The 27232-nt window shown below is 47.4% G+C and overlaps 1 protein-coding gene across 1 annotated transcript; it reads right to left on the bottom strand.

Moving 5' to 3' along the window:
• Positions 1-13123: 13123 nt before the first annotated feature.
• Positions 13124-14722, bottom strand: ID3 (inhibitor of DNA binding 3). Its single transcript, XM_088790496.1, has 3 exons — positions 14341-14722; positions 14145-14227; positions 13124-13604 (listed from the first exon to the last, which is right to left on the bottom strand). The coding sequence occupies exons 1-2, from the start codon at positions 14638-14640 to the stop codon at positions 14168-14170; spliced, it is 360 nt and encodes a 119-aa protein (XP_088646622.1). The 5' UTR covers positions 14641-14722; the 3' UTR covers positions 13124-13604; positions 14145-14167.
• Positions 14723-27232: the final 12510 nt, after the last annotated feature.

Below are 27232 nucleotides of genomic sequence, written 5' to 3' on the forward strand. Positions count from 1 at the left end.
CATGAATGTTTTTTAAATAAATAGAATTCTGGACCCAACATTCCTTAAGTTGTGTGCTCTTGAGCATATTATTGCACTACTCTGGGCCTCAATTCCTTCACCTGAGAAATGGGGCTAATCATGGCTGCCTCATATGGTTATTGTGGTGGTTGAAGCAAATCTGGAGTGGTATGTGAATGTGCTGTGGTGTGTGTGTGTGTGTGTGTGTGTGTGTGTGTGTGTAGTATAATATTATCAAAACGTATCACGAAGGTAAAGGATTTGAATGGACAATTCTCCAAAGATATACAGAGACCAAATAAGCACATAAAAAGATGCTCAACATCATTAGTCATTAAGAAAATAAAAATTAAAACTACAACGAGATTCACACCCACTGGGATGGCTATAATCAAAAAGACTGACAATAACAAGTGTTTGGTCAGGATATGGAGAAATTGAAACCCTCATATAGTGCTAATGGGGATGTAAATTGGTCCAGCTGCTTTGGAAAACAGTTTGGCAGTTCCTCTAAAGTTATACACAGAGTTACCATATGACCCAGGAATTCTACTCCTAGATATATACCCACAAAAACTGACAGCAAATGTTCACACAGAAACATGTACATGAATGTCCATAACAGCATTGTTCATTATAACCAAAAAACAGAAACAACCCAAATGTCCATCAAGTGATTAATGAATAAACAAATGTGGTGTATCCATACAATGAAATATTATTCAGCCATAAAAATGAATGAAACACTGATATATGCTACAACATGGTTGAACCTTAAAAATCTTACGCTAAGTGAAAGAAACCAGACACAAAATGCCATATATTGTATGATTCCATTTATGTGAAATGTCCAGAACAGGCAAATCTACAGAGACGGAAAGCAGAGTAGTGTTGTCAGGGGTGGGTCAGTTTCATCTCACAGATAAGGAAACTCAGGTCAGAGAAGCGGAGTCCCACTGTGCCTGTCTATCTATATGACTTCGGACAGGTGGCTTCACCCCTCGGAGGCTTAGTTTTCTCAACTGTAAAATAGAGAGGGTGGGTGTGCACCCTTCCTATTAGTTTCTTTTCCCTTCTCTCAGGCTTCTGGGAGGAAGCTGAAGGGGTTTAAGGGTTAAGGCTGCCATCTAGAGGTAAGTGCCGGTACCTGCCAAAAGCATGCGAGCCTGTCTAGTCTAGTCAACAAGTTAACCCCCTGTGGGCTTGGGGAGGAGAAAAAGAATGTGAAAGATGCAGCCCTGCTGGGAAGGCCAGGGCTACCAGATTGGCCAGATTCTTCCCAGATGTTTCCAGACCTTGGAGATGTTTTTCACAGATGTTGGTCTTGTGGTGGTGGCCTCACATTGGAGGAGGGCAATCGGATTCGGGTCCCAATAGGGGTGCCCAGAGGAGCTCCGGGAAGCACCACATACAGTTCCTGTGACTATCAATGTATTCCTTCTTTTTCCTGCTGGAACTCTTTAAAACACACACCCGACCTTGTAACTCTCTAGCTTAAGGTCTGGCAAGTAGCTCCCCACTGTCGCCTGGCTACCCCAACCCCAGCCCCTCTGATCTGCAGCCCCCTTCACAGGGGGACCTTAGGCTCTGATCACACACACTTTTTCAGACTCCGCCTCTGGCCTCCCTCCTCTCCCTATTTGATGTTGTTTTTCCTGCGTGGGGTGTCTCTCTCCACCTCTTCTACCAGGAAAAAAAAGGTCTGCCCTCAGACACAAGTTTTTCAGATACACAAGTCATCGAGATGCTGTGTACCCCATATGCTCACATGAGTTCAAACAACATCAATAAGAATGGGTATATTTTAACTCTTCCGACTAACAGAATTGAAACCTGGAATGCAAAGTCAAGAATCCAAATCAATTACTAACATTGAGAAATAAGACTCAGAATTCTGTTGAAATAAGCAAGACCCTCAGTCTTTGGAGTCCAGGTAGTATTGACAGCTTATACCACCCAATGCTCAGAAGCTGATTCTGACCTTGCTTTCCACCTCCTGTTAGGAATCTCAGTCGGTCATCATTTCACATTGTAATTACAGCTGTTTTTCTGTTCTATCTTCTCGACCAGATTTAAGATGCTCATTTTTCTTTTTTCTTAACACCCCAATATCCAGCCCAGTGGCCATCACAGGGTAGAGCATAAGCATTAATTACTGAACTGAACTCAGTGAAAGGTTTTTGCAATAGTTGAAAGACCACTCCCAATCTCTTCCCAGGAAAGTCTCTGGCCACTGTCAGTCTCTTTGTGACTCTGCATAGGGGAAAATGGGGGACCCGAATGCTCAGCTACCCGCTTTCCCTGACTTGCGGAGAAGCATAACTACTTCTCCCTTTCAAACCGCATCCATCCCCACCCCCACACCTATGATTATTCCTCCCTGTAAAGGCATATCCCCCCAAAAAATGATGCCAATAATAGCAGAGTGAGCACATTTCCACCCCAAATCCACTTTAATGATCACCACAGCCCTATGAGGACATCATAATTAGCCCCATTTTACAGTAAAAGAACTGAGGCCAGGAGTAGTTTCATGATATGACTGAAGGCATAGCTCCTGGAATTTTATTTATTTACTATGTGCCGGTCCCAATTCTGAAGGCTTATAAATCTTAACTCATATAATCCTCATAACATCCCTATGAGGTATGTATTATCATTCCCACTTTACAGATAAGAAACCGAGACTCGGAGAGTTTAGGTAATTTGCTCAAGGTCACAGGGCTGGTGATGGTGGAAACAGGTTCACCCTGTTAACTCCTCTGCTCTGCATCTTTCCTTCTGCATAACTTCTGAAAGCCTTAGTTTCAGCACATATAAAGCTGGATAAGAACACCCACCTCATATGGTGATTGTGATAATTCGGTCTAATGCATGTGGGCATCTGAACACAGTAGCTAACTCAGGAAGAAGACGTAAATTTTGTTCCTCTCCAGAGCCTCAGCTGACAATTGCAGAAACTGGCCACCAGAGGGAAGTCACGTGCTGAGGACCTCAGCCCTACCCAGGGCCCTAGTGGACCGTTCAATGGTTAAGAATTCTGCTGAGCCCTTTTTTCCCTATGCCCAACCCGGCAACCAAGGTCACATCTCACCAGTGCGGAACCTCTTGGAACTGATCTTCTTGCAAAATAAATAAGGTTTAGGCCTTAAATGCATCCAAGGCCTCTCTGGGACTGGGGGTTGGGGATTGGGGGAGGATGTGTGTGGAGGGGAGCCCAGCTGTGTCCCATTTGATGGTGGTAATGGTAGGGGGCGGCAATTATCAGCCATGCCCCTTCTGCTGGAGGCTGGGTTCCTGGAGCCACAGCTGCAGGGTGGAGGGTGGCAGGGAGGGCTTTGGAATTGTCTCCGTAGGGGTTTCCATGGTTACAGATTGTTGCAGGCAGCCCACTAGGCTGGGTCCTTTATCTGTATTGTCTCCAGGAGAGACAATGGGCTAGGGGTGGTGGGGGGGTGGGGTTCTCCATGCAGATCACTGCTGCAGCAAGGGCCTTGTGTGCCCTGCTATGTGAATCCTCTGACCCCCTATTGCTGGGGCTGAGATACTGGGGTGTGGGGGTCAGCCTTGGTAATCACTTCTTGCATTAGCGTACAACACTACTGCTGCAGAGACTCAGGATAGGCCATCTTTCTGAGGCTCCAAAAGCTACAGTGTCCCCAGGGTAATAAAAAGCACACATTTTAGAGTCAGCCCTGATCAAGTCATGATTTTGTCTCTTACTGCTGTCTGACTTGGGCAAGTTATTTTACTTCAAGTCTCAGTTTCCTCATCTGGAAAGTGGGGACACCTGCATTATAAAAATACTATGAGGGAGCACCAAGCACAAAACCTGTCGTCAAGAAGGTGCTCAGAGAGTACCTGGGCTCAGACAGGTTCAACAAGGCCCTCTTCTCTCTGGGCTTTAGCTGCCCCATCTGTGACTTGGGGAATTTGAAACGTTTATAAGATGAGATGAGATGATGTAAGAAGATGCTTGGAAAAATAGAAATCAAACCCCTAACATACAACCCTGCCTTCTTAGAATAGGCAACACATGATCACAGGTGACAGGCATGGGGTATTTGGGTGAGCTGACTCTTTAGTGCTGTGACAGATAAGGGAGATTTTTCTGAAGAAGTAGGACTTGAGGGTCTCAGAATCAGGGAATTATTCCAGAAAGATCTGCCACCCTGTGCCAATTGTTATTCAACTGGATTGGCCAAACAATGTATAAGATTGAAGAATAAAATCAATTTGTCTGCGGTATAGAAGACAGAACTTGCCAAAGGGAAAAATAAAACAATCCCTTCACCTTTAAATAATCAGCAGAGGGAACCAATAACTTTTAAATGTCTATCACTCATCCTTCCATTACAGTGCACTTAGCCCAGAGCCCCACACACAGTAAGTGTTCAAGAAATGAAAGTTCTTATCACCATCACCATTATTAAATTTATTACTATGCATTCAATGCTGGGATCCAAAGGTAAATAAAACTCCTTCTTGTCTTTGAGGAATTCAGCCTAGTGAGAGGGAAACGGGCGGGGTGCAAAAAATAATCTTACACTTGTTCAACTTTATAATTTACAAAGCACTTTTACATTCATCATCTCATTGAATTCTCAAAATGACCTCATGAGGAAGGCATTTTTCACATTCTAGAGATTAGAAAATTGAAGCTCAGTGGGTTTCGATGACTCGCCCAGATATTGTAAAATATGAATAAAATATGAAAAAAATTTTAGGAGGACAAAACATCTTTATTGGATTAATAGATTGGTGTTACAAAGCAATAAAGTAAATTATGTAAGGCCCTGTGGGGACAGAGCCAGGAGAGTAGTTTTGAAGCTCTTGACCTCACGTGGAAAGGTATTGGCTCGGGTAGTAGATGGCCATCAACTGTGACGAGTTGGCCATCAACTGTAACCAGTTAGCCATGAGCCACTAATATAACTGCCGTAGCTACACTGGTAAGGGGGTTGGTTGGTTGGTTGGCAGAGAAGCAGACTACGGATTGTGGCTAGCAAGTGGGGTTAGCAAGCGTGGATGGCGGATTGCCGATCATGTGGATCCTACTTCCTGTGTCTCGCCCGGCCACCAGCGAGACTAGGGTGCAGGAAGACCGCTTGTTGGGCTACTGGCAGATGTTTGCTTTTGTGTCTCGACCAGCTGCCATCGAGAATACTGTGGTATGAACCCCCATCCATGGCTCCATTGTTGTTCCTTTTTGGCCTCACTATATCCTGCGTTCTTGTGCAGGGAGCGGGAGCTGAGTCCCTGCATTACAGGCCCACAGACCATAGCCCCATTTTACTAAAGAGTAATATAAAAGATAGTTTTTAACTGAATTTAAAAAAAAAAAAAAACCAGCCAGTCTTTTAAGAGCTCTCACTTATGGAGAAATGACTACGTGCCAGGCACTTTTTATGCATTTCTCTAATTCTCACAACAAATCTGAAGGTAGAAATGGTCAGCAGCCTTTCACAGATGAGAAGCTGAGGATCAGAGACGTGAAGCTATTTGCCTAGGGTTGCACAGTAAGGAGAGGCTAGAGCCAGGACTGGGACCCAGGCTCTGACACTCAGGTTAAAAGCTGGAGCCAGGACTTCCTCCCAGGCCAATTTTGCTAGACTCCCGCTAAGAGGTGAGCATCCTTTCTTGCCTTTTACACCACAGAGCATGATGAGAGGGAGGGAGCGTACAGGCAGCTCTCCAAGATAAGAGGGCTTATCTCTGCCCGATTGGGGAGCAGCACAGCGTAGTATGCCCTTCTCAAAGTGTGTGTCTACATGCACATCTGTACACATGCACATCTGTACACATGTACATGTGTGACTGTGAGAAGTCGGCCGGGTGCCAGGTCTCAAAAAGCCGTGTGATAAAAATCTGTACATCTTCCTGAACTGTCAATTTCACTTAATAAAAAAAAGAGACATGATTTTATATGAAAACACAGATGGCTATAGAATGTATGAGAACACACACCTCACATGGTATAGTAAGATAATGAATGACAACTAACATTTGGGGGTTCCTATTATGTGCCAACCACTAGTCTAAGAGTTTCATATGTTAACTAATTTAATCCTTACAACTGTCTGTGGCAGGGACTTTTATTAGTCCCGCTTTATAGATGCCGATACTAAAGATGAAAGAAATTAAGTAACTTGTCCAAGTTCATACAGCTAGTAAGTGGAGGCATATGGGCACACACAGGCCCATATTTCAATAGCCAAATATTAGAACATCTGTATGATCCATTGTTTGTTCAATTTAAAGTTTACAAAAAGATTTGAGCCGAGGATGATGTTAAAAGAAGCAGCTGGCTCCCACTGGACTTCTTGATAAAATTATAAGGCTGCCAATTGCTAGCAACTTAGGTTCTCTACCTCTGTTGTCTCATTTAATTCCAACAACACTATGAAAGAGTTACTATTGGGAGTTTTACTGATAAAAAACTGAGGCTCAGAGAGGTGGTGTCACTTAGCTGGTCACACAGCTCAGAAGTGGCAAATACGAGATTTGAGCACAGGTCTGTCTGATCACAAAGCTGCTGCTCACGCCCATAATTACATCACCTCTGGTCTCCAGGCCCTCTGGCCTCTGGGTCATGCCCTTCCTACCCCCACTCTCTGTGAGAGAAGAGTGCTTTCATGAATGAGCTGGTTCTGGATCAGGCTGAGCCTAGGCAGGCTCACAGAGTCCGAAGCTCCGTCCTTCCATCAGCTGATAACACAGTTGTGATGAAATAATTACAAATCCCAATAATGGGAAAGTAGCAGCTGGGCCCTGACTGGGAGCATGAAGATCTGGCTTTTTTTTTTCTTGCCCCCTTCTTCTGTCACCTCCCCCGCCACTGCGATTCAAGCCGTTGTTTCTCAGTCTAGCTGTGTAGGACACAGCTCCCTGGCCCATGCTAGTATTATGAGCCTTGTGCTCCCCCCTGCTGAGGCAGTCAGTCGCCAGTGGTCGGTCGGCCATCACAGTAGCTCTTGCTGGCTGCCGGCCCCTCATGATGGCTGCTGGCCACTCATGGCAGTACAAGGTAGCCCACAGCAGTTCACGCAGAGCTCTGGCTGCTGACAGCAGCCCGGCTCCAGGGAGAGCTGTTATTTACAATCTTAGCTATAGAGGGCGCAGCTCACTGGCCCATGTGGGAATTGAACCAGCCACCTAGGCGTTAGGAGCACAGCACTCCAACCACCTTAGCCATCTGGCAGGCACAAGATCTGGCTTTTAATCCCCAGGTTTATGAAGGGATCTTTCCACATGACAGTGGCTGAGTCACTTCTTCCTTCTGGTACTCAGTTTCTCCATCTGTGAAATAGGAATAGTAATGCTGTGATTTACTGAGTGCCTACCATGTGCTGCTGGCAGGCTTCTAGGTGCTTTACGTCAGTTCCTCACTAAATCCTCACCACAACTCTGTGGACTGGTTCCAGGGTTCTGGCACGGGAGAAAATGAAGCTCAGAGAGGTGAAGAGATGGCCCATGGTGGCAGAGCCTGGGACTGGAGGCACTTGGCTGGAGCCCTCCTTTTAGTCCCTGCGCTATTCCTCAAGGTTGTCCTGGGTGTGTGAAAAGGGCTCTGATGAGCACAGGTGCTGGACAGGCAGTGCTGAGGTGCTGTGTCTGGATTGTATCAAAAATACTGATGAAGGAATTATGTTAGGAATCTGACAACCATGCCCAGCCAGCTCCGTGGTTGGGGTCATACAGGACCTACCAAATGTCAGGGGCTTTACATGTGCCATCTGATTTAATCACACAGTAATCATGTGAGGTTCTGAGAGGATAAATAATTTACCTGTGATGGCATAGCTGACACACGACAAAGTGAAGATTTCAATCAGCATCTCTTGGATTTTCAGACTCATAGAAAGTACTGGCAGGGCTGAGGTGGCTGGGAGAGGCCAATTCTGTATGACCCATTGGTTTGTACAAAATTTTAAAAGAGGTGCAGACATTAAACGCACTGGATGTTCCAAATGCCTGCATGTTCAGGCTGTGTTTAAGACCTGGGCTCTGACACTTATATCAGGGTTACTTCTGGCAGGTCCCTTAATATCTGTGAGCCTTGCAGGGGTGAAATGGAGGCAGCCCCCCCCCAACCCCTTCCAGCCCTATTACCACATAGACTAAAATGCTGTGCACTAGTGAATGGCCTCTTTTGAACACTTCCTTGCCACTCTCTTTGTATGCAGAGTGAAATATGCAGTGGAAAATGCGATTGAACCCTCTGTGGAAGCTGGGATCAACCCTTCATACTTCTGGACCCACTGCAAGACTTGTCAGGAGCCCCTGGTGTGAGTCAGGGTGTGTGTGTGTGGGGAGGGGGGTTGGTGGTCCTGATGGTCCCCAAGTTCTCTTCTTCTCCTTATATAACCTATAGTGACCCAGTAGCCTGTATCCCAGGATCTTGAACATCCCCTCTTTTTTAGGCTACAAATGGCATAGACAAAACAAAACCAGGTTTAGGAAGAACCTGGATCACTGAGCTGGCAGGTTATTCTGAGGGTGCCTTGGGTACCCTCATTGCCACACAGCACACACTTTTAGCCCCAAACCAACCAACTGCCAGCTGGCCAGCGACCACCTCGACTTAGGGTAATGAGTTCCATATGTTTCCATAAGAATCCAGCTAAGCTTTTCCCCAGCAGTTCTTGAAAAGTGTTTTCTCCCTCTCCTGGCTTCCAATTCATACTTGGCCACCCTTGTTTCATTTGCTCCTAATGAGGGCAGGAGCGAGGGGGTTGGGTGGCAATGACAAGGAGACAATGCTTTGGGGAATTACCATTCTCTGACTTCACATTTCCAGAACCTAAGGGTGAGGGGCTGTGCGGTCCACCAGCCCCTTGCAGTCCCTCTGTGACAGCTGTAGGTGAGGCCTCAGGTGCCCCATCTCTCAAATGGGACTACCCTGCTCAGGGTAGGCAGAGTATCACAGTAAGAGCCCTAGATAGGAAGCCAGGAGGCTTGGATTTGAGTCCTCTTGACTACTAATGTGCTGTGTCCCTGAGCAGGCTCCTTCCCCTCTCTGGGCCACACTTGTGACCTCCAAGGGCCCTTCCATCATTAACAGGCTTTAGATTATGACCAAATGACAGAAGGTACAGGGAAGAGCATCAACTTACCTATTAAACATGGGTGACTCCAGACTTGGGTCCCCGATGCCTAAGGCCTCCCTACTGTGGACATTGTTACTGCCAGTCTGGGTTCCCTTTGACCACAGTCTGGCCCAATGAAGGCTTCTGCCTCCAGCTTCTGGCACAAAATAGGAGCATAATGGCATTAAGAGAGTGTCCCCAGATGGCAGGTCAGCTCCACTACTTGGGTGGTGAAGGAGGAGGCTATGGTCAGCCCCCAGTCATGAAATGATGTGAATCTGAGTTCAGAGAGCTACAGGACCCCCAGCACCTTATCTGGCTTCCCCAAATCCTGGTCTTAGGGTGACCCACTACCCTGATCCCAACTGTCCACTGACCCTACCCAAAGACTGACTCACTAACCTTGGCCACTGATGCTACTCAGACTAACTCTCACACCCTATTAACCCAGGCCACAGAATGACTGCTGCCAACTTCTACTCACACTTATCCCCAAACCCTGCCACAGTCTGAATGAACCCCAACTCTGGCCCCTCTCTGACCCCTCACCCTACTTTCATACTGACCCCTGATTTTGGTCACAAAGCGACCCCGTGCCCCTGCCATTGACTGACCCTTAACAAAAAAAGTAATCAGAAAACAATTAAATGCTCAACTCTGTGAGTGAAATAGGACATCAGAGAGGAGAGGCTGAGGCGGGGTGGGGAGGGAGACTGGTGCAGAGGGCAGAGGCTTCCCGGAGGACCCCTGGTGGGCCTGGGGCCACACTCAGAAGGTCGGAGAGGCCTTGTACGGGGCGCGTCCCAGGCGCTCGAGGAATGCGAGTTGCCTGAAAGAATGAAGGAAGGAAGGAACGGGGTGCGATCCAGGGCGGCCGCCCAGCCGGGGCAAAGCTGCCGAGGCAGGAAGCCGGGTGGGGGAGCGCCGAGGCTGCAGCGGCCCGAACGCAGCTGGGGGCAGCGGGAGAGCTATCGGGTCAGCGACTCCGCTGGGTGGGGGGCCCCCCCAGGCCGGGAGGCTGGGAACCGGGAGGCCACGCTGCTGGCAGAGTGGTGGGGGCGCCGCGAGGCTCCGGATGGGCTGGGAGCCCCGCCCGCAGGCTGCGGAGGGAGCCGGAGCCAGAGCGGAGCCAGAGCTCAGACATCCGGGCGCCAGCGAACACCTGCGAGCGGCCCCCAGGGCCTGCGGGGGGAGCGTGGGTCGCCAGGCCGGGGGCGGGACGAGGGGCGGGGCCGGCCGGCTCCGCCCTGCCGGGCTCCGAGCCACGTGGGCTGAGGCTCCGCCCCTGCCCAGGCGCCGACAGGCCGCCGGTGGGGTGCGGCTTTCTTCTTGCAGAGCCAGGACCCCACAGAGGGTATCCTGAGATGCAGCTCTGAGAGAAAGAGAGCGACAGGAGGCTTTTAGGGTGTAGCCTGGGGAAAAGAGAAGAGTGGTGGCGATGAGAGATGATGAGGCCAGGAAGACAGATAATTGAAGGTTGTCTCGCGCATCCACAGGTAGGGAGAGCTATAACTGGCCTTCTCGAAAGGGCCCCACCATCTCCGGTATCACAGGCATAGATTCGAATCCCTGCTTTGTTACCCAGGAGCTGTGTGGCCACGGGCAAGTTACTTCGCCTGTTCTGAGCCTTTTTTTTTTTTTTTTTTACAAAGCAAAAATCCCAAATGATCGTCTTTCAGAGCTGATGCTATAATGAATGTTAAGACACGGAGTTAATAGTGAATCTTGTATTTCAGGGAGCCTGGTAGATGCTTTAGGTGTGTTATCTTTAATTTGAACCACAAACCTGCAAGGGAAGTACCATCATCATTTTACAAATGAAAGGAAGACCTCGGTGGCCTTAGGTCTTTCCTTAAGCAAGCACCCGCTGGGGACCACACATGTGCCAGGCGCAGGGAAATGGCAAGGGAAAAGGGCTGGCCTGGAGTAGAGGTGAGAACATGGGCTTTGAAGCTAGATGAAGTTGGGTTTATTAACCTTGCTGTGCCACTTCCTTGTCATGTGACCTAGATGAAGTTCAGCCTCTCTGGATCTGTTTCCTCCATAAAATAGGAATGATACTTTGCTAGGGTGTGGTGAGAATGAGAAAAAATTAAGATAAATAGATCCTGGCACTTGGTAGGCACTCAATAAGTGATTATGACAGGAGACGCTATCCTCTCTGTTTTCTGACCAAAGGCCAAATTGCTTTCACTCTCTAATGACTAATGAATTGGTGTGCTGCTTTCAGCTTTTGTCTCAGCCACCTGAACAGCTCAGCCTCAGCAGACCTAACAGGCAATTTCCTTGGAATTAGCTTAATAATACCTTGTAGGTGTGTGATGCATTTCAAAGAACTTTCCCACCATTATCTATGTCCAGGGAGGCAGCAGTACAAGAACCACCAGCTGCTGGGCAAGGGAGGAGAGAGTGGCTTGCTCTTTCTAGCCTTCCACAGCTCCACAACTTCTGAGCAAGCAGGAAGCAGCATGCTGTGGAAGAAAGGGTACAGAAAGTTTGAGTTCAGTGCCTGGCTGTACTGCCATTCATGGTGTAATGTGGTGCCTCAGAACTGTATCCTTTAAGATCAGCAGTTTCTTACAGATGTTAAAACTGAGGCTCAGTTACACAGCTAGTATGTGGCAGAACAAGGATCTGCACCCTTGTGTGGCTGTCTCCAGAGCCAGCACAGCACACCTAATGATCCAAGGTAGACCCAGCTCGGGTTTTGGTTTGAGGAAAAAGTTCCTCACATGGGGACAGAGGGCTTCCCATGGCATTGGAGGTTTGCTATTATTGCTTTGCAAAGTTGTGTGTATTTTCTGAAGGGAGTGTTCATACCTTCCATCCGATCATCAGAGGAGACCAGGAAACAGGTTAAGAACCACTGGTCAGTTGAGAGAAAGGTTGGCAGAGACAGTGGTTGCCTCCCCACTACATGCCCGTTCACCCCTGAAAGCTCACCAGGGTTAAGGTGTGAAAGGTGATGACGTGAGCTGTTTGTTATGAAATATTGAAGTAATTCATGCCAGGGACCAACACACTGATGAGATCATATCATAAACAGGAACGTGGTGAGGCCAGGAGCCTGTGGAGCCCACCTGGGGAGCTGCCAGGTGGGGGCAAAGTGATGTGGGTTGGGGGCCTGGCACCATGGAATAGCCAGTCTCAGGCCCTGCTCCTGTCCATTACAATGTTGGTCACTGTAGTTAAGGTTAAAATTCTGTCTCAAGGGGCTGTGAGAACCTGGCTCAGACCTATTACCCACTGAGCCCGTTTCTCCATTTCTGAAATAGGGATAAAGATACAGAGTAGGCTCCCAAAAGAGGTGTTTGGGGAAGGAAATACCAGAAGGAATGAGGCTGTAGGGCCTCTTCCTCAGATGCCCAGTCCAGAATAAGTCTTCAAGTACCTGATTGATGGTAGAGGATGAATAGGTATCAGTATTACCCAACCAACACCAAAATCCTTCTGATCAGAGTGGATGGGGATTTGAAGGAAGAGACCCCTGTTTTCCAATTTTGGAAGCCCAAGAGGAAGACAAACCAGAGAGCTGAGGAGGGAAATGAAACCAGACCCAGTGATCTGTTTATTCATCTCTGAAATGGGTCTGTGAACCACCACCCGTCTGGGTACCAGGTGATGCTCCCTTGCCACATCCCCTGCTAGAAAGACATCATGAATAATTAACGGTTGAAGACTGCCATCTGCTAGAGTAGCACAAAAGCACTAAAGGGACTTTAAGAGCTGGGACTCAGACCTGGTTTCTAACCTGAGCTCCCAACTTGCTGGGTGAGGTGGTGCCAGTCACTTCCCCTCCCTAATGAGGGGTCAGGGCGAGGACATTATCTGCACCCAAACCTCAATGGACGTAGGGCTCCCATCATGAGCCCTTTCCACTCCCCCCTCCACTCCAGTCTTAGCTGGGCATTTTCCCATTTCCTTTTTAAGAGAATAAGCAAGTTTGCTTTTCCCAAGCTCCAAGGACATGTATTTTCCCTAAATTTAGCCTTGTGGGAAAGTTAGCACTTAAGGAATCAAATTATATACACAAGTATTTAAAAACTGTTTATTATGCAAAATGTTAACTTTTATAAAAAGTTTAATAACATACATCGCATGGTTACAGAAAGTCACCTTCCTGCAAAAAGGTACAAAAGCTATATACTCTATTATAGAGTTCATACATAATCAGGGCAACAGAGCCTTTTTCCGAGACCAGAAGACCAGCTCTACCGCTGCCTTGGCAGAGTTTGGAGAGCAGCCACTCCCCCCACACACTCTGAAAGGCAGTCTTTAAAACTTGGGGATTGGGTGGGGCTGGGTGACGTTGCCCAGCTGGTGCCCAGAGCTAGCTCTGGCTCTTTAGGCCACCCAAGTTCACAGTCCTTCGCTCCGGGGCGCCAGGTCCAGCCTCGAGGCAGGGGTTTGGGGAAGTCAAGTGGGCAGGGAGAGGTTGGGGCCCATCCATGCCCTCTGGCTTCCGGCTGTAGAGGGTCCCGGGGTCCCAGGCGAACCGGCGCCAGCACCTGCGTTCTGGGCGGAGGAGGAAAGAAGACCAGGGAGCCGTCAATTTCCGCCGAGCGCGCCGAGGAGGCCGTCCGTAGACTGGCCGGCGCCAGGGAGGAAACTTGGTCTCTACCTCCAGCTGATAACTCCGCGCCCTACGCTGCCCCCACCCAGTTGGCGCCAAAGGACCACAGGCGGAGCTTGTACCACCCCTCCCCTTTTGGAATAGACACTAGTTGGGAGGGGGCTGAAGAAGACACACAGCACCCTCTACGATTCCAAACTACAAACAAAACGGCTATTTTATTTAGTTGGACCTGAACTTACTTGCTTGGGTCTTTGGCCACTGGGGGAGGGCAAGGGCAACGTGCGTTTAAGATTCAAACGCACGTTAGACTGGTTCCGTCATTCATTTGATATGACCACCGGCAAGTTACTTGCCCCTCTCTGACTGTGGTTTTCCTAAACAGAGGGGATCCCGGTAATCCCTTAAAAGGCCTACCAACTCCAAGATTTACGGTTTCAGCACCACAGCACCCCCACTCCCGAGAAGGTGGGGATCCTCACCTGGAGGCTCCAGGACGGCCAGGTCAGTGGCAGAAACTCCTCTTGTCGTTGGAGATCACAAGTTCCGGAGAGAGCTCGGCTGTCTGAGAAAAGGAAAAGAGGAGTTACGCATGGCACTTGGGAGTTCAAGAATTCCAGCAGCATCCTAGCGGTGAAACTCAGCCCCGCCCCGGCTCCCGCGCACTACCACGCGTACCTGGATGGAAAGATGCGGGCCGTCTGGGGGTCCAGGGGCGGGCTCGGCCAGGACCACCTGCAGGTCGAGGATGTAGTCGATGACGCGCTGCAGGATTTCCACCTGGCTAAGCTGCGTGCCTCGCGGAACTCCGGGTACCAGTTCCCGCAGACGCGAGTAGCAGTGGTTCATATCGTCCAGCAGGCTCAGCGGCTCCTCGGCTGCGGTGCCCTTGCTGCGCCCTCGCGCGATGGCTAGGCTGCGTTCCGATAGGCAGCACACTGCCTCATAGCAGCCACGCACCGGGCTTAGCGCCTTCATGCTGAGGATTGAGGTTAGAGGTGCCAAAAAGACGAAGTAGGCAAAGGAAACCCTGGAGCAGCTAGCAATGCACGCACTCTCACCGCGGCCGGTACTTAAAGAGCCTGCCTTGAAGGCACGCCCCTTTATGCAAAACATTACGCCTCAGCCCCGCCTCCGCCAAGCCTGGGCGTTCATAACCCGGTTAAATTGCAAACAGGCTTTCTCCGGCTGGTCTGACGCCGAATACCGCGTAGTAGTGGATTCAAAGAATGAGGAAGCGTTGATACTGGTTACTGGGGAGAGGCGGGACTCTTTGCCAGCAAGGATTTTAAAAATCACTTAAAACCATTAACTTTAAGAATTTGCCTTTTCCTGGCAGCGCCCCAGATCTTTGAGCTTCCCTGCCCCCCTGCCAGTCCACCCACAGCCCAACACTGGTTCGAACCCACAGCTCCTCCGAGGTCATAAATCCCTGAACAGCAAAGCTTTTTTTTTTTTTTTTTTTTTTTTTTTAAGCAAAAGATTTTTCAAGGGAAACTTGTAAGGAATTAGTGCCGCCTTGTTCCCCAATTTGCTGTTCGTCTGACCTCCAGACTCACTGGCGTCAGGAATTATCTTGTGACCAGAGGGGAAAAAAAATTAATTGCGGTGAAGCTGAGGTTACAATGAAGAAAACAGATTTGGGCTAGGCGCTGAGATTACAGAAGGAGGAGGGGAAGGGGGGTTGAGCAAAAAACACTATTTATTTGAGCAACAGGGGAAAAGAAAAAAAAAGAAGAAAGCAGCTTGAATCGATGCTTTTTGCATAGGGAAGGAAAAGAGCTCCCACCCTCTGGCCCCACGCGCTCCATAAGGAGCCAAATATATGCCCAGTTATGTTTTGGAAGTGAGTTTGATTAGAATTTTGGACCGGGTTTTGAATGTGGGGGGAGAGGTGACAGAAGGGTATGATTTCTATATAACCTTTTTAGGAGCCCCCTATGGAGTCAGCAAATCTCTTAACTCTTGCTTCCTCCTTTCCCCCACTCTCCACACACCTCTATGCAGAAAACAATAGTTTGGTAATTCCATCCCTCTATTGTCTGTCCCTTTCTGCTATGGAAGGGAAGGCACCTGGACTTGATTATCCTTAGCCTTGTTGCTGAAATAGCTTCAGCTCTATTTGAGAACCCAGGAAGGGGACCAGAGGACAGACAAGTTAATAAGCCCTGTACTGCAACAGGGCATTGCATTCAGTATTCTTTGCTTGTCTTCTTATCACTTCCCAGGACTTTTGGGAATGTGCATCCTTAAAATGCTGGTTGCCATCTTGAAACTCACCAAGTGGGATCCCCCAATGCTTAATCAGTTGGTAAATATTTATAGAGTCGCTTCACATAAAGCAGTGGCTCCTGCTCTCAAGAATCTCACAATTTGGGGAGACAAGATTAACACAGGAAACAATTAAGAGTTCTATAGTATGTGGCACTGATTAACAGGACATTAGGAACTCAAAATAGTCACAGTAAAAAGGACATAAAACTAGAAATTAGGAGCTCTAGGTTCAACATCCCAGCCTTGCCAACAACTTGTCATGTGATCTTGAACAAGCCCAGCTACTCTGGCCCTATTTGCCTTGTGAATAAAATGGGGATATGGTGCTAGGTGATTATTTAAATTCCTGTCCAACTCTAGAAGTCTAAGGCTTTATGAAATTTGGACAGACAGGTGTGGGACAGTAAAGGGCACAAAGAGGGGCTATAAAACATATCCAATGTCACACTACAAGTAATAGCAGAGCCAGACCCGAAATCTTGTTCTCTGCCATCATACCACAGGGCTTTGTGTCCCAAGAAAGGTCTTCAAAAGATGTTTTCAAGGACAGCCTCTTTAGTTTAAGAAAAAGGAGGAAAATAACCTGTGAGTGGACAAGTCAGTCTATACATGCTACAGATGTGAAGTGAAGCGCCAGCTATTTGGTCATGGGAAGGGAAGATGGTGGCTATGGGGACTCTTCAATGACCAAATAGAAAGCCTTTTCCATTTCTACCATGCAGATTTCCATGGTTTGTGCAAAATGGTAAAGTCTAGGAGGTTCTGGAAAAAGCATGGCTTTCAGAGCCAGGCAGATTTATGTTCAAATCCCCATTGTCTTTTACTAATGATGTGAACTTTGGGTAGGTCACCTCTCTGAGCCTAAATTTCCCAGTTTATAAAATGGGTCTAATTCAACCAACCTCATTCCTACAACAAATAATTATTGATGAGTGCCTCTTCTCTGCAAAGCACTTGACATTCTCTCTGCATCTGATCAGTTAGTCTCCTGGGTGCCTGGGGACTCAACATGGACCAGTGTATGGTTATGTGCATAGTCCACAGGTCCTCACAGGCTCTCCTCTCTCCTTTTCCCTCTTTTATTACTACTACAGATGCCTCAGGCTTGTATAGCCATTAACAAAGCACCTTCATATCTATTATTTCCCAAGATGCATTCAGATTGAAATACTTTTGGGCTGTGTGACCTTAGACAGGAGAGGGATGCTGTGGAATTAACAAGCCACCGAATTGTGTCCTGGCCATGCCAGTAACTTGCAATGTGGCCCTGGACGAATTTCCTTCCTTCCTGGGCCTCATTTTCTGTAAAATTGGGGGCTGGGAAAGAAAATGACCTCTAAGCGTAGTCTCCAATCTAAGATTCTAATTCTGAAAGAAGCAGGTTAAGGTTGGAACACTGAATGAATTTTGAACCCTAAAAACCTCTTTTCCCCCCCGCCCCGTCAGCGGACTGAAGGGCTAGCTCAGGCCTTCTACAACTTGTGTAGTGGTGGCGGGGCCTCAACCTCTTATTCCAAATGCCTCTGAACTTTCTGTTCCCAGTTCTGCTCCTTTTACCAGCATTTTCCCCCCTCTTGCATTTTTTATTTTTATGAAAGGATGTCATTAAGGCTTTTGTCTGCGCTGTTTTTGTTTCAGAACTTTTCTCACAATCCTATTTTTTGTTGAGGAATCCGCTCCTTTGCCCAGCTGTGGGTCCCGGTCCCACAGCTGTGTTGATCTAAGACTCAGCCCCAGACAGCCTGGCGCCAGGGTGGGACGTCATGCGTTCACACAGGGATGCGTGTCCCAGGCAACCTTTCCTCAGGCAGTCACCGGCCGGCGACGGCCGCCCCCACCAATGAGCGCCCGACACCCGAGAAAGGGGCGGAGTCTGCGCCACCAGGACTCGCGAGCGGCTTGTGAATTGCAGATGCTGAGAACTTGATAACGTTCCTTGAATTGGGGCCTTTTTTTTTTTTTAAAGTCTTTTTTCCCCTTCTTTCTCTTCTTTCTTTTGTTTATTCCTTTCTTTCCATCGTCTTCCTTATCTATATAGGTATATAGTTTCTGGTCGTCGTCGTCGTCTTCCTTTTTTTAACTATCTCCTCCCAGTGTCAGGAATTATTTTGTAAGCGTTTCCAGGAACTGAATCTTCCTTTGCCAAAATTTAAAAAAAAGAGAGAGAAAAGAAAAAAAAATTAAGTGTTGTGCTCTCTGGGTTTTTTTGAAGAGTTGGCAGAACCATTAAGTTATACTGTTTTGTCTTTAAATTTTAAAAAAGTGGTGGGGGGTCTCTGAGCTGTCGATTTCAAAGCCAAAGTAATGATGATGAGAATTGCAGATGTCTTTTTTGCCTAAACTGAGCTTCTGTCTGTCTATCTACCCTTTTTTTCTTTTTCTTTTTCTTTTTTTTTTTGCCATTTATGTTGAAACGGGGGATCAAGGAAACTTCAGAAACTTGCCCAAGATTACTTGGGATGTCAGCTGCTGATGTGTCGGTAGGACCCAGACACCCCCTTCATTTGGCTCTCTGTCCACTCTGCCTCTTAACTCTTATTAGCATTAGGATGGTCTGTTGTGGTCTCAGAAACCTCCAGACACTGCATTTTCTAATATGTACCTGTTTGCTCACAAATTGCCTGTAAAGGTGTGCTCAGGACTTACCAGCTGTAAACAAAACATATCCCTTCTCCCCTGGCAAGGCTAGACCTTAAAGAACTGCTTGAGACTTGTGTGATACAAGCACAGGGAATTCAGAAGCAAGGCCACGCTCAGGATTTGTGCGCACTACCTAGCCCCACTCTGCTTCAGTTGTCTCCTCTGTTAAAATGGGGAGGAAAATAATATTCACCTACCCCATAGCTGGGAGGGTCAAAGGGGATAAGGGATGGAAAGTGCTGTGGGAACCAATTACTGTGGTTATTTTCATGTGCTATGATGTAAAATGGACCCTGGGCGAGTGGGATGGGTGGTGCCAGGTAAGTTTAATGGTTCCTGCTGAGAGTGTTTTCAGGAATCTGGGCAATACTGAGAAGGGGAGTGTGGGGAGCATCTGGAGCTAAGTCATGAGTTCTTATAGGAGTAAGGATTTCAGGGGCATCCAAGACAAGCTACTCTACAGTTCAGAGGTACTTGGTGTCATTTTCATCATCATTCTTTAGTATATCTTAACTGTTTGCCAAATCCTGTTTGTTTTCTTGCACATTATCTCATTGACCCTGTTTCCCCACAGTCACATAGCTAGTTAGTGGCAGATCCAAGATTTGCAACCAGGTCTGCTTGTCTCAGAGAGTGTCCTCAGATGCCTAAGCTTTTTGTTCTGCTTCTTCAAGGGACCTCCTGAGAAGGTGGCTTGAACCTGAGAGGGTTTTATTCTATTGGATAGAGGAAAGCAAAGGGAGAATGCACTCGGTAGGAAGACAGATACTAAGGTATTAGGGACATTAGGGGAAAACATTGTTTTCTAAGTGGAGAGACTCAGAGAGCATGGCAGTTACCTAACCCCTCACTTCAGCAGGTAGGCAGTGACCATGGGATGTCCAGGGGCTGGCTTGACATCTGGAGTGGGGGTGGGGTGGACCATAGAGAAGTAAGAAGGGAGTTTCCTTTCTGAGAACCTATCCTGGGCTGGCGCTTTATACATTCTATCTTGTTTAATCTCTTCTAGAGTCTTTTAGGATAGATATTATTGTGACTAAGATATTGAAGTTCAAAGTCCACATAGCTGGTAGGAAAAAAACTTCAGCAATCAACATTTGAACCCAGGCAGGTGGCTCAAACATTGCATACAAGGATGGAGACAGACATTCAAACTGCATACGGTGTCCAGGTACACAAGGAGTAGTTCCCTCACCCTAGCATTTCTAGGCTAATGACCGGCAGGGACAACCTAATTTCTCTGTTAAGGAAAAAGTTTGGAACTTCTAGACTGGAAAGCATCAGTAGGTTAGTAGGAGTTTAACTCTGACTTAGCAAATAAAAGGAAAATAATATATTGCAGTGGTTTTGCTATTTCTAAAGCGCTTTCATTCATGGTTTCACTGAACACTCCCAACCACCATATGGGGCATAGAGCTCACCTGCTTTATAGTCAAGTCCTGTTTGTCTCCCTGGTCTCAGTATCCCTCACAGTGCCTGGAACAGGATGGGCACTTAGTAAAGATGTACCGTACTGAAGTAAGTTCCACCCCAGTAATCACTTTGCTAAGACCACTTACAGGATGATTTAAAACGGAAATGCAAGTTGTGCTGGATGACTCTGATTCTGTGACTCTCAGGCATAATGGCCTTTGCTGCAGACAGATGCAGACGATTGGATGTGGGCTCCCACTAATGGGGTTCAGGAAACCCTTTAGAAAGATGATGGAGTTCAAGGCAAGAAAAGATGAAGGTGGAAAAAAAAAGCCTTGCAAAGCAGTGTTTATTCTGCCTAGATATTGTCTTGTGTTGGCTTAGGTCCCAGCAGCAGTTCAAAGGCTGTGAAGGGAGGGATCCAGCCTGGGGACAGAGCTGACCCTGCCAGAGAGGAAAGGGCTTCTCCACCCCTAAGCAGGCCCGAGCTCTGCAGTACGCTGGAAATGCCAGGTGCCAGAAAGCAGAAGCAGCCACTGCTGCTCAGAGAGAGCCTCATGCAGCCACTGCAGCTCAGAGAGAGCCTCCTGCCGGTCAAAGCTGTCCCTGAGTGTCATCATTACAGGGCCCAAGCATCACATCAGCAGGCTTATAAAGGTTAAGTTTTGCTGAGTGCCAACAATGAGCCAGGCATCTTACACCTATTATCTCCTTCAAGTCTCATATTGATTGAAGCTCAGAGAGGTGGGGTGATTTGCCCAAGGTCACACAGCTGTTGGGAGGTAGAGCAGGGCTGCCTGAGTCCAGGGTTTGTGCTTTGAAGCATGAGCCAGGCCACCAACTGAAGGGAGAAAGGAAGCAAATGCTGGAGAATGGAGGACTGTCTTAAGGAGAAATTGGGGATGGAAGAAGGAAATTTATATTTGAAATCCATTTTGCTCAACAGACTGGTATAGCCTATGTGTGTGTGAGTCTCGGAGTAAGTGGGTTCTTCTCTGAGTGTGTTGTTGGCCTCTCTTTGGGTGTGGGACTCTCCTTGAGGATTGTGTGTCTAGGCTTCTGGTGAGAGAGCGTCTCTCCCTGAGTGTTGTAGCCCATTTAAACGTGTGGTGTATCTCCCCGAGTGCTGTGGCCCCCTGCCTGAGTATACGACCTCCTCTGGTTGTGCAGCCTCTCCCTCGGTGCCCGCTTCCCTATGTGTCCATCTTCCCCCTATCTCCGGGCCAGGTGCAGAACGGCCAAGAGGACAATGGGCTTGTGCGCCCGGGTGGCCTTTTCCTCCACTCCCTCAACCACCGCGACCCTCCCCACCCGCACCCCGCGCCCTGTCTGCCCCCACTCCGGCCCTATCCGACCCTCCCCGCCCGCGCCCCGCGCCCCGGAGGCCCCACCCCCAGCGGCCTCAGGCGCGCAGCTGCGGGACACACAATCGCCGTCGCCCCCTCCGTGCCCCCCGCGCAGCCCCTCGACCAACAAAAGCCGCTTTCTTTCCCCACAACAGATTAAAGGCCAGGAGGGGGTGAAAAATAGCTTCTCCAGCCCTGACGGGGGAGGGGCGCGGGAAAAGCTGGGGCTTTGGGGACTCTTTGATGGCGAGTGTGTGGGAAACCCGGAGGAATGTGGCTGCTGGGACCGCCGCGGCAGGGCGAGGCGCCGCGAGGAGGGTCCGCCCCCGGGACCCCCACGGCCCCTGCGGTCCCGGGGCCGCTTGCGCCCCAGCTCGCCGAGCGTCTCCTCGCGCTCTCAGTCTCCGTCTCTCTCCCCCTTGGCGCCCCTGCTCTTTCTGTCTCCCCTCTGTCAGTTTTCTCAAATTTTAATTTCTCTGTTTTTTTTTTCCTTCTTATTTCCCTTTCTAATTTTCGTTTTCGCGAGTCCCCTTTCCTCCTCCACCTCTTTTTCCTCTTTTTCTCATTTCTATTCTCTTCTGTCTCTAGCTCAGCATCTTTATCTTGATCTAAACAGCCATCCTTTATTTTCTCTCTTTGTCTCAGACACACTTTGTGCCTCATTGTGCCTCTGTTTCTTGATGGCTCCTTCTCTGTGCCTCTGGCTATGGTTCTTCTCGGTTGGCTCATAGGGATGCAGCTGGACTTAGCACAGTCTCTGAGGGCTGGGAATAGGGAACTTGGGATGTGGGCAGTTTGTTTAAACATATCTCACTCTACACACGTGTGAGTACAGATGGGAGCTGGCTGGGGATGTCTGGGGGAGCCCAGAAAGTTGTAGGGGAGGACACTTGGGGACGCCTGGCCCTCTAGACTAGGATTGAGGAGGAATAGGGGCTATTGGAGGCCTCCAAGGGTTCAGAATTATTTTTGGCTCAGTTTGATTCAGCTTCTGAAAGGAATTCCTGGCCCTGTACCGGATGGTGGCCTTGGGACCCTGATGGGAAATGGGTTGGGTCTCCTGGCCCCCTCCTCTCTAGTCCTTGGGACAGGCTTGGGGAGGAAGGGGGTTGGTTCAAGACAAAGGGCTTCCAGGTGGCTGGGGGCAGGGACCTTCCTTGCAAAGACAGTGAGGTACATGCTGGGAAGCTCAGCCTGGGATCCTGTAAACCCAGCATTTGCACTTGACTCTGCTCCTCATTGACAATCCTGGGCATATTCTTTCTCCTCTTGGGACATCAGTATCCCTACCTGTAAAAAGAGGTATTTGTTTAAATCAGTGGTTGTCAAACTTTTATTCCACCCTCAGATCCCAAGATCCGATTTACTCCACATGTCTTGCTTGTATTAATTAATCTGCTTTCTCATTTGTATTTATGAAAGACAAGCATTCAGTCAGAGTTTCTGATTAGCATGATTCATTACCATGCCGAGCTGTTCTAATTCCAGTCAAAGACACCCCAGGGAGACCCCCAAAGCCCTTGGTGCTTTAATAGTCTGTACAGCAAAATCCCATGGAAGACTATGGGCTTTGGGGTCAGGCAATTTGGGTTTGAATCCTGAATCTGCCACTGTCCAGCTATGTGACCTTGGGGAGATCATACCCTACCTCTGTTTCTTATCTGTAAAAAGGAGGTATTCACAATATCTACCCCCAGGATTGTGCTGAGCAGTATGTTAGATAATAGATATAAAAATGTAAGAAATAGATGCTCAATAAACAGTAACTGTGAGAATGTTGATGTTCTACACCAGTGCTGGCCTACAGAACTATAATGGAGCCACACATGTGAGCCACATACGTAATTTCCAATTGTCTAGAAGCCACATTGTTCAAAAGTAAGAACAGGTGAAATTAATTTCAATAATATATTTTACCTAACTCACTATAACCAAAATAGTATTTGAGCATGTAATTAATACCACAACAAAAAAAAACGATTAATTTTACATTCTTTTTCATACTAAGTCATTCAAATCTGGTGTATACTTTGCAATTCAGTACATCTCACTCAGTTCAGACTAGCCACATTTCAAGTTCCCAATAGCCACATATGGCTAGTTATCAATTGGACAGTGCTGATCTAGTCAGAACATCAAGCTAGACCTTAGACAAGAAAGGATATTCCAGTTGAAACTTAAAAGCCAGGTGGGATTCTGATACATAAAGAGAAGACAGGAGGGAGAGGACAGAGAATGGTATGAGCAAAGGTGCTGATCAGTTTGGCTAAGCAGAAGCTAGAGGGTGGGGCGGATGCTAGCCAAGATTGGATAGATAAATAGATGGAAGTGGAGTGTGTGGACAGCCTTAAATGCCAGGCTAAGAGCACAGTGAATGTGGGCATTAATACCTCAGCATGACTGTGTCATTCTGTGAGATGCACTTTCTTTTCAGGGAAGGAGGCAGCAGTACCGTGGGTACTGTAACTACAGCTGATTCTACGAAGACCTCTATTAGTATGAAGATTCACTATGACAAGGCACTATGCTAAGCACTTTTTGTTAATTATCAAATTTAATTTTCTCAGCAAACCTTCATACATTGCTGAAGGGAATATAAAATGTTGGAAAACAGTTTGGCAGTCTCCTAAAAAGTCAAACATAAATTGATCATATGACCTAGAACTTCTCCTTCTAGGTATGGATGAAAACATGCTACTCAAAGACTTGTACAGAGATATTCATAGCAGCATTATCCATATAGCCCCAAAGTGGAAACAAATCAAATGTCCATCAACTGATGAATGGATAAACAAAACGTGGTATATTCATACAATGGAATATGATTCAGCAGCAAAAAGGAATGAACTACTTATATATGTGACACATGGCTGGACCTCAAAAATTATGCAAAGTGAAAGGAGAAAGAAACAAAGGACCACATAACGTGTGATTCCATTTATGTGAAATTTCCAGAAAAGGTAAATCTATAGATACAGAAAGTAGATTAGTGGTTGCCTAAGGCTAGGACAAAGAAGGGGAGTGACTGCTAATGGGTACAGTGGGTTTTTTTTGTGGGGGTGGATAAAAATACTCTAATGTGGTGATGGTTGCACAACTCTTAAATATGCTAAAAATCATTGAATTGTATACTTAAAGTGGGTGAATTTTATGGTATGTAAATTATACCTCAATAAGGCTTTTTATAAAAGGAAGAGAATTCTCCCAACAACTTTTGTGATAGATACTATTATTATCCCACTTCACAGCTGCAGAAACCTCAGAAAGGTGAAGCCCAAGGCTACTGAGCTAGGAAGTAGTAGAGCTAAATTTTAAACCTGCAACGCTGTGCTCCTGCCCTCTGGGCTCTCCAGCTTCCTGGCAGTTGCTTAGGTAGTGCTCTTCGTCTTTCTGGGGCATTTAACTCCCAAATTTGATGCCAGGCATATTTTCAAGCTGCAACAACTGCTTCTTAGATGACTAGATGACGAGGGTCTGGGGGAGGCGGCAGAGGGCCTGGGGTAGCTTTGGGACACTGGAAAAGCCTCCTTCGTGAGAAAGCTCAGGCAGCAGCTTGGCCAGGGTCATCCTCGGTAACCCCCATGCTCCGACACCCCCACCCCAACCCTGTCTCCCTCCCAAGGGACAAAGAAACTTGGCTCCAAAGCTGAGGGCAGAATATGAGCCAGAGACCTGACCTGACCCCCACCTTGGAATCTACTGGATCTGGGGCCCTGATGGGGGAGGGACTGTCCTCAAACCAAACTAACAAACCAAAAGCCAACTGTCTCCCTCAGCCCTATTGTTTTATAATCACACCGTAGAACAAACTTGAGTTGAAAGTCATGGAACCTGGAATCTTGAAAACCTGGTTCAAGCTGCTATCTTATCTCCAAACTCAGTGGGCTTGAGCAGTTCACTTACCTTCTCTAAGTCTCAGTTTCCTTATCTATGAAATGGAGACAATGATACTCCCCTCAGAGGGTGGTTGTAAGGATTTGGGAGGCCAGAGGTTAAATCTCAATGTAAATTGCCTACATTATGTCTTACGTTGTTACTGTTTTAATAAATCCCCCACTCAAAAGAAACAAAGTTAAATGAGAATGGTAAAAATAGTTAATAATAAGAGTCAGCGTTTATGGGCACTGATTTTGTGCTGTCTCAAGTGCTTTACATACATTAACTCGTTAATCTTCATAACAACCCAAGTTGGCATTATTACCCCCATTTTACAGATGTGAAAACTGAGGCTCAGAGAGGTTAAGTAAGTTGCTCAAGGACATCTAGTGTGTAAGGGGTAAGCAGACTGACTCTAGAACCTTAACTTTTTGCCATTAAGAATGGACTAGAACTCAAAAAGACACCAGCCTGGTTTATTCAAGTCGCTGGTATGTAAGGATAAGGAAAAGCAGCAGGCAGTTAAGATGATAGATCCGTATTAATTGGCCAAAGTTGTTAACATTTCACCATTTGTAAACCATCCTGCAATGAGGTCCCCTATAGCATTTTCATGGAAGTGCAATAGAATCACCATGACAACTGTATTCATGATTTTACCTTGAATGTAAACTGTTGTACTTTAAAATATTTTAAATGAATAAAAGAATTTCAATTTACTGTTTTAAATAGGTAACGCTTTCACCTGGTTCAAAATTCAAAAAACACGAAAAGGCATAAGGTGAAAATCCTCCTTCCCACCCTCAGCCCTGCCTCCCCCAGCCTGCCAGTCCCCTCACAGCCAACCAATATTGCTCGTTTTTTCAGGGGGAGGGGAAGAACTGATACTTTTTGAAATTAGAAAGGGTGTGCTTGATTTGCTCTGAAGCCACCAGGCATAAAGTCTACCTTACTTGGGTTGATTTCTTCAGGTTGGCCTCTGCCTGATTTCCTGTACCCTTTGATGCACCACTGCTTCCTGCAGGTGATGGTTGGTCCCTTAGGGAAATGGTGGGTCCCTTCTCCCTCTAAACTTTCCCCCAGGCACCCCCTTGAGTACCCACTAGGCTCCTGACCACCTTCCCTCCCACCTTCAGGCCCAGCTGGTTCCTCATGCCCTAGGGCCCGCAGAGCCTGTAAATGCCAGAGAACATCTCATCTCACCATGGCTCATGGAGTGGAGGTGAATCCAGAGCTCACACCTGGGTGGCCTCAGGCCAAATCTAGCCTATGAGATTTTTGTGTGTGGGGGGCGGAAGTGGGGGCAGCGTTGCCCAGTGATTTCAAAGTTGGAACACTTCACCTGAAAATCTGATTTTCCAGCTTCCTTTGAAATATTGGCAGATCCAGCCACAGTGACCATGTATTCATGCATGATGAAATCCATTGGGGCTGAGTGTCAGTTGTTCCCTTTAGAAGGAGTATGTGCTCTCTGGATTGTCATGGTCCCCATCATTCCCTGTCAGTTAATGTGTTAGGCAGGTTAACAGCCCCTCCAAAGACGTCTCTATCCTAATCCCCAAAACCTGTGAATGTTAGGTTACCTGGCAAAGGGGAATTAAGGTTGCAGATGGTGTTAAAGTTGCTAATTGGCTGGCTGATCATAAATTAGGGAGTTGATCCCAGATTATCTTGTTGGGTGCAATGTAATCACAGGGTCCTTAAAAAGAGAAGAGGGAGGCAGAAGAAGAGAGTCAGAGAAAGAGATGTGCCTGTAGAAACAGGGTCACAGAGGTGCCATGGCTGGATTTGAAAATGGAGAAAGGGGCCATGAACTAAGGAATGTCAACAGTGTCTGGAAAGTGGAAAAGGCAAGGAAATGGATTATTTTCTAGAGCCTTCAGAAAGAGACACAGCCCTGCTGACACCTTGATTTTGAGCTCAGTGAGATCCAAGAGTCAGGAGTGGGGCACGGCTGGTGAGAACTGTTATCAGTATGTAAGACACTTGACTTAAAATGCTCCATAAAACGCACCTCATTA

This window comes from Rhinolophus sinicus, chromosome 14 (genome assembly GCF_057876585.1).
Source record: "Rhinolophus sinicus isolate RSI-liver-muscle chromosome 14, RSI-T2T, whole genome shotgun sequence".
Taxonomy (NCBI): domain Eukaryota; kingdom Metazoa; phylum Chordata; class Mammalia; order Chiroptera; family Rhinolophidae; genus Rhinolophus; species Rhinolophus sinicus.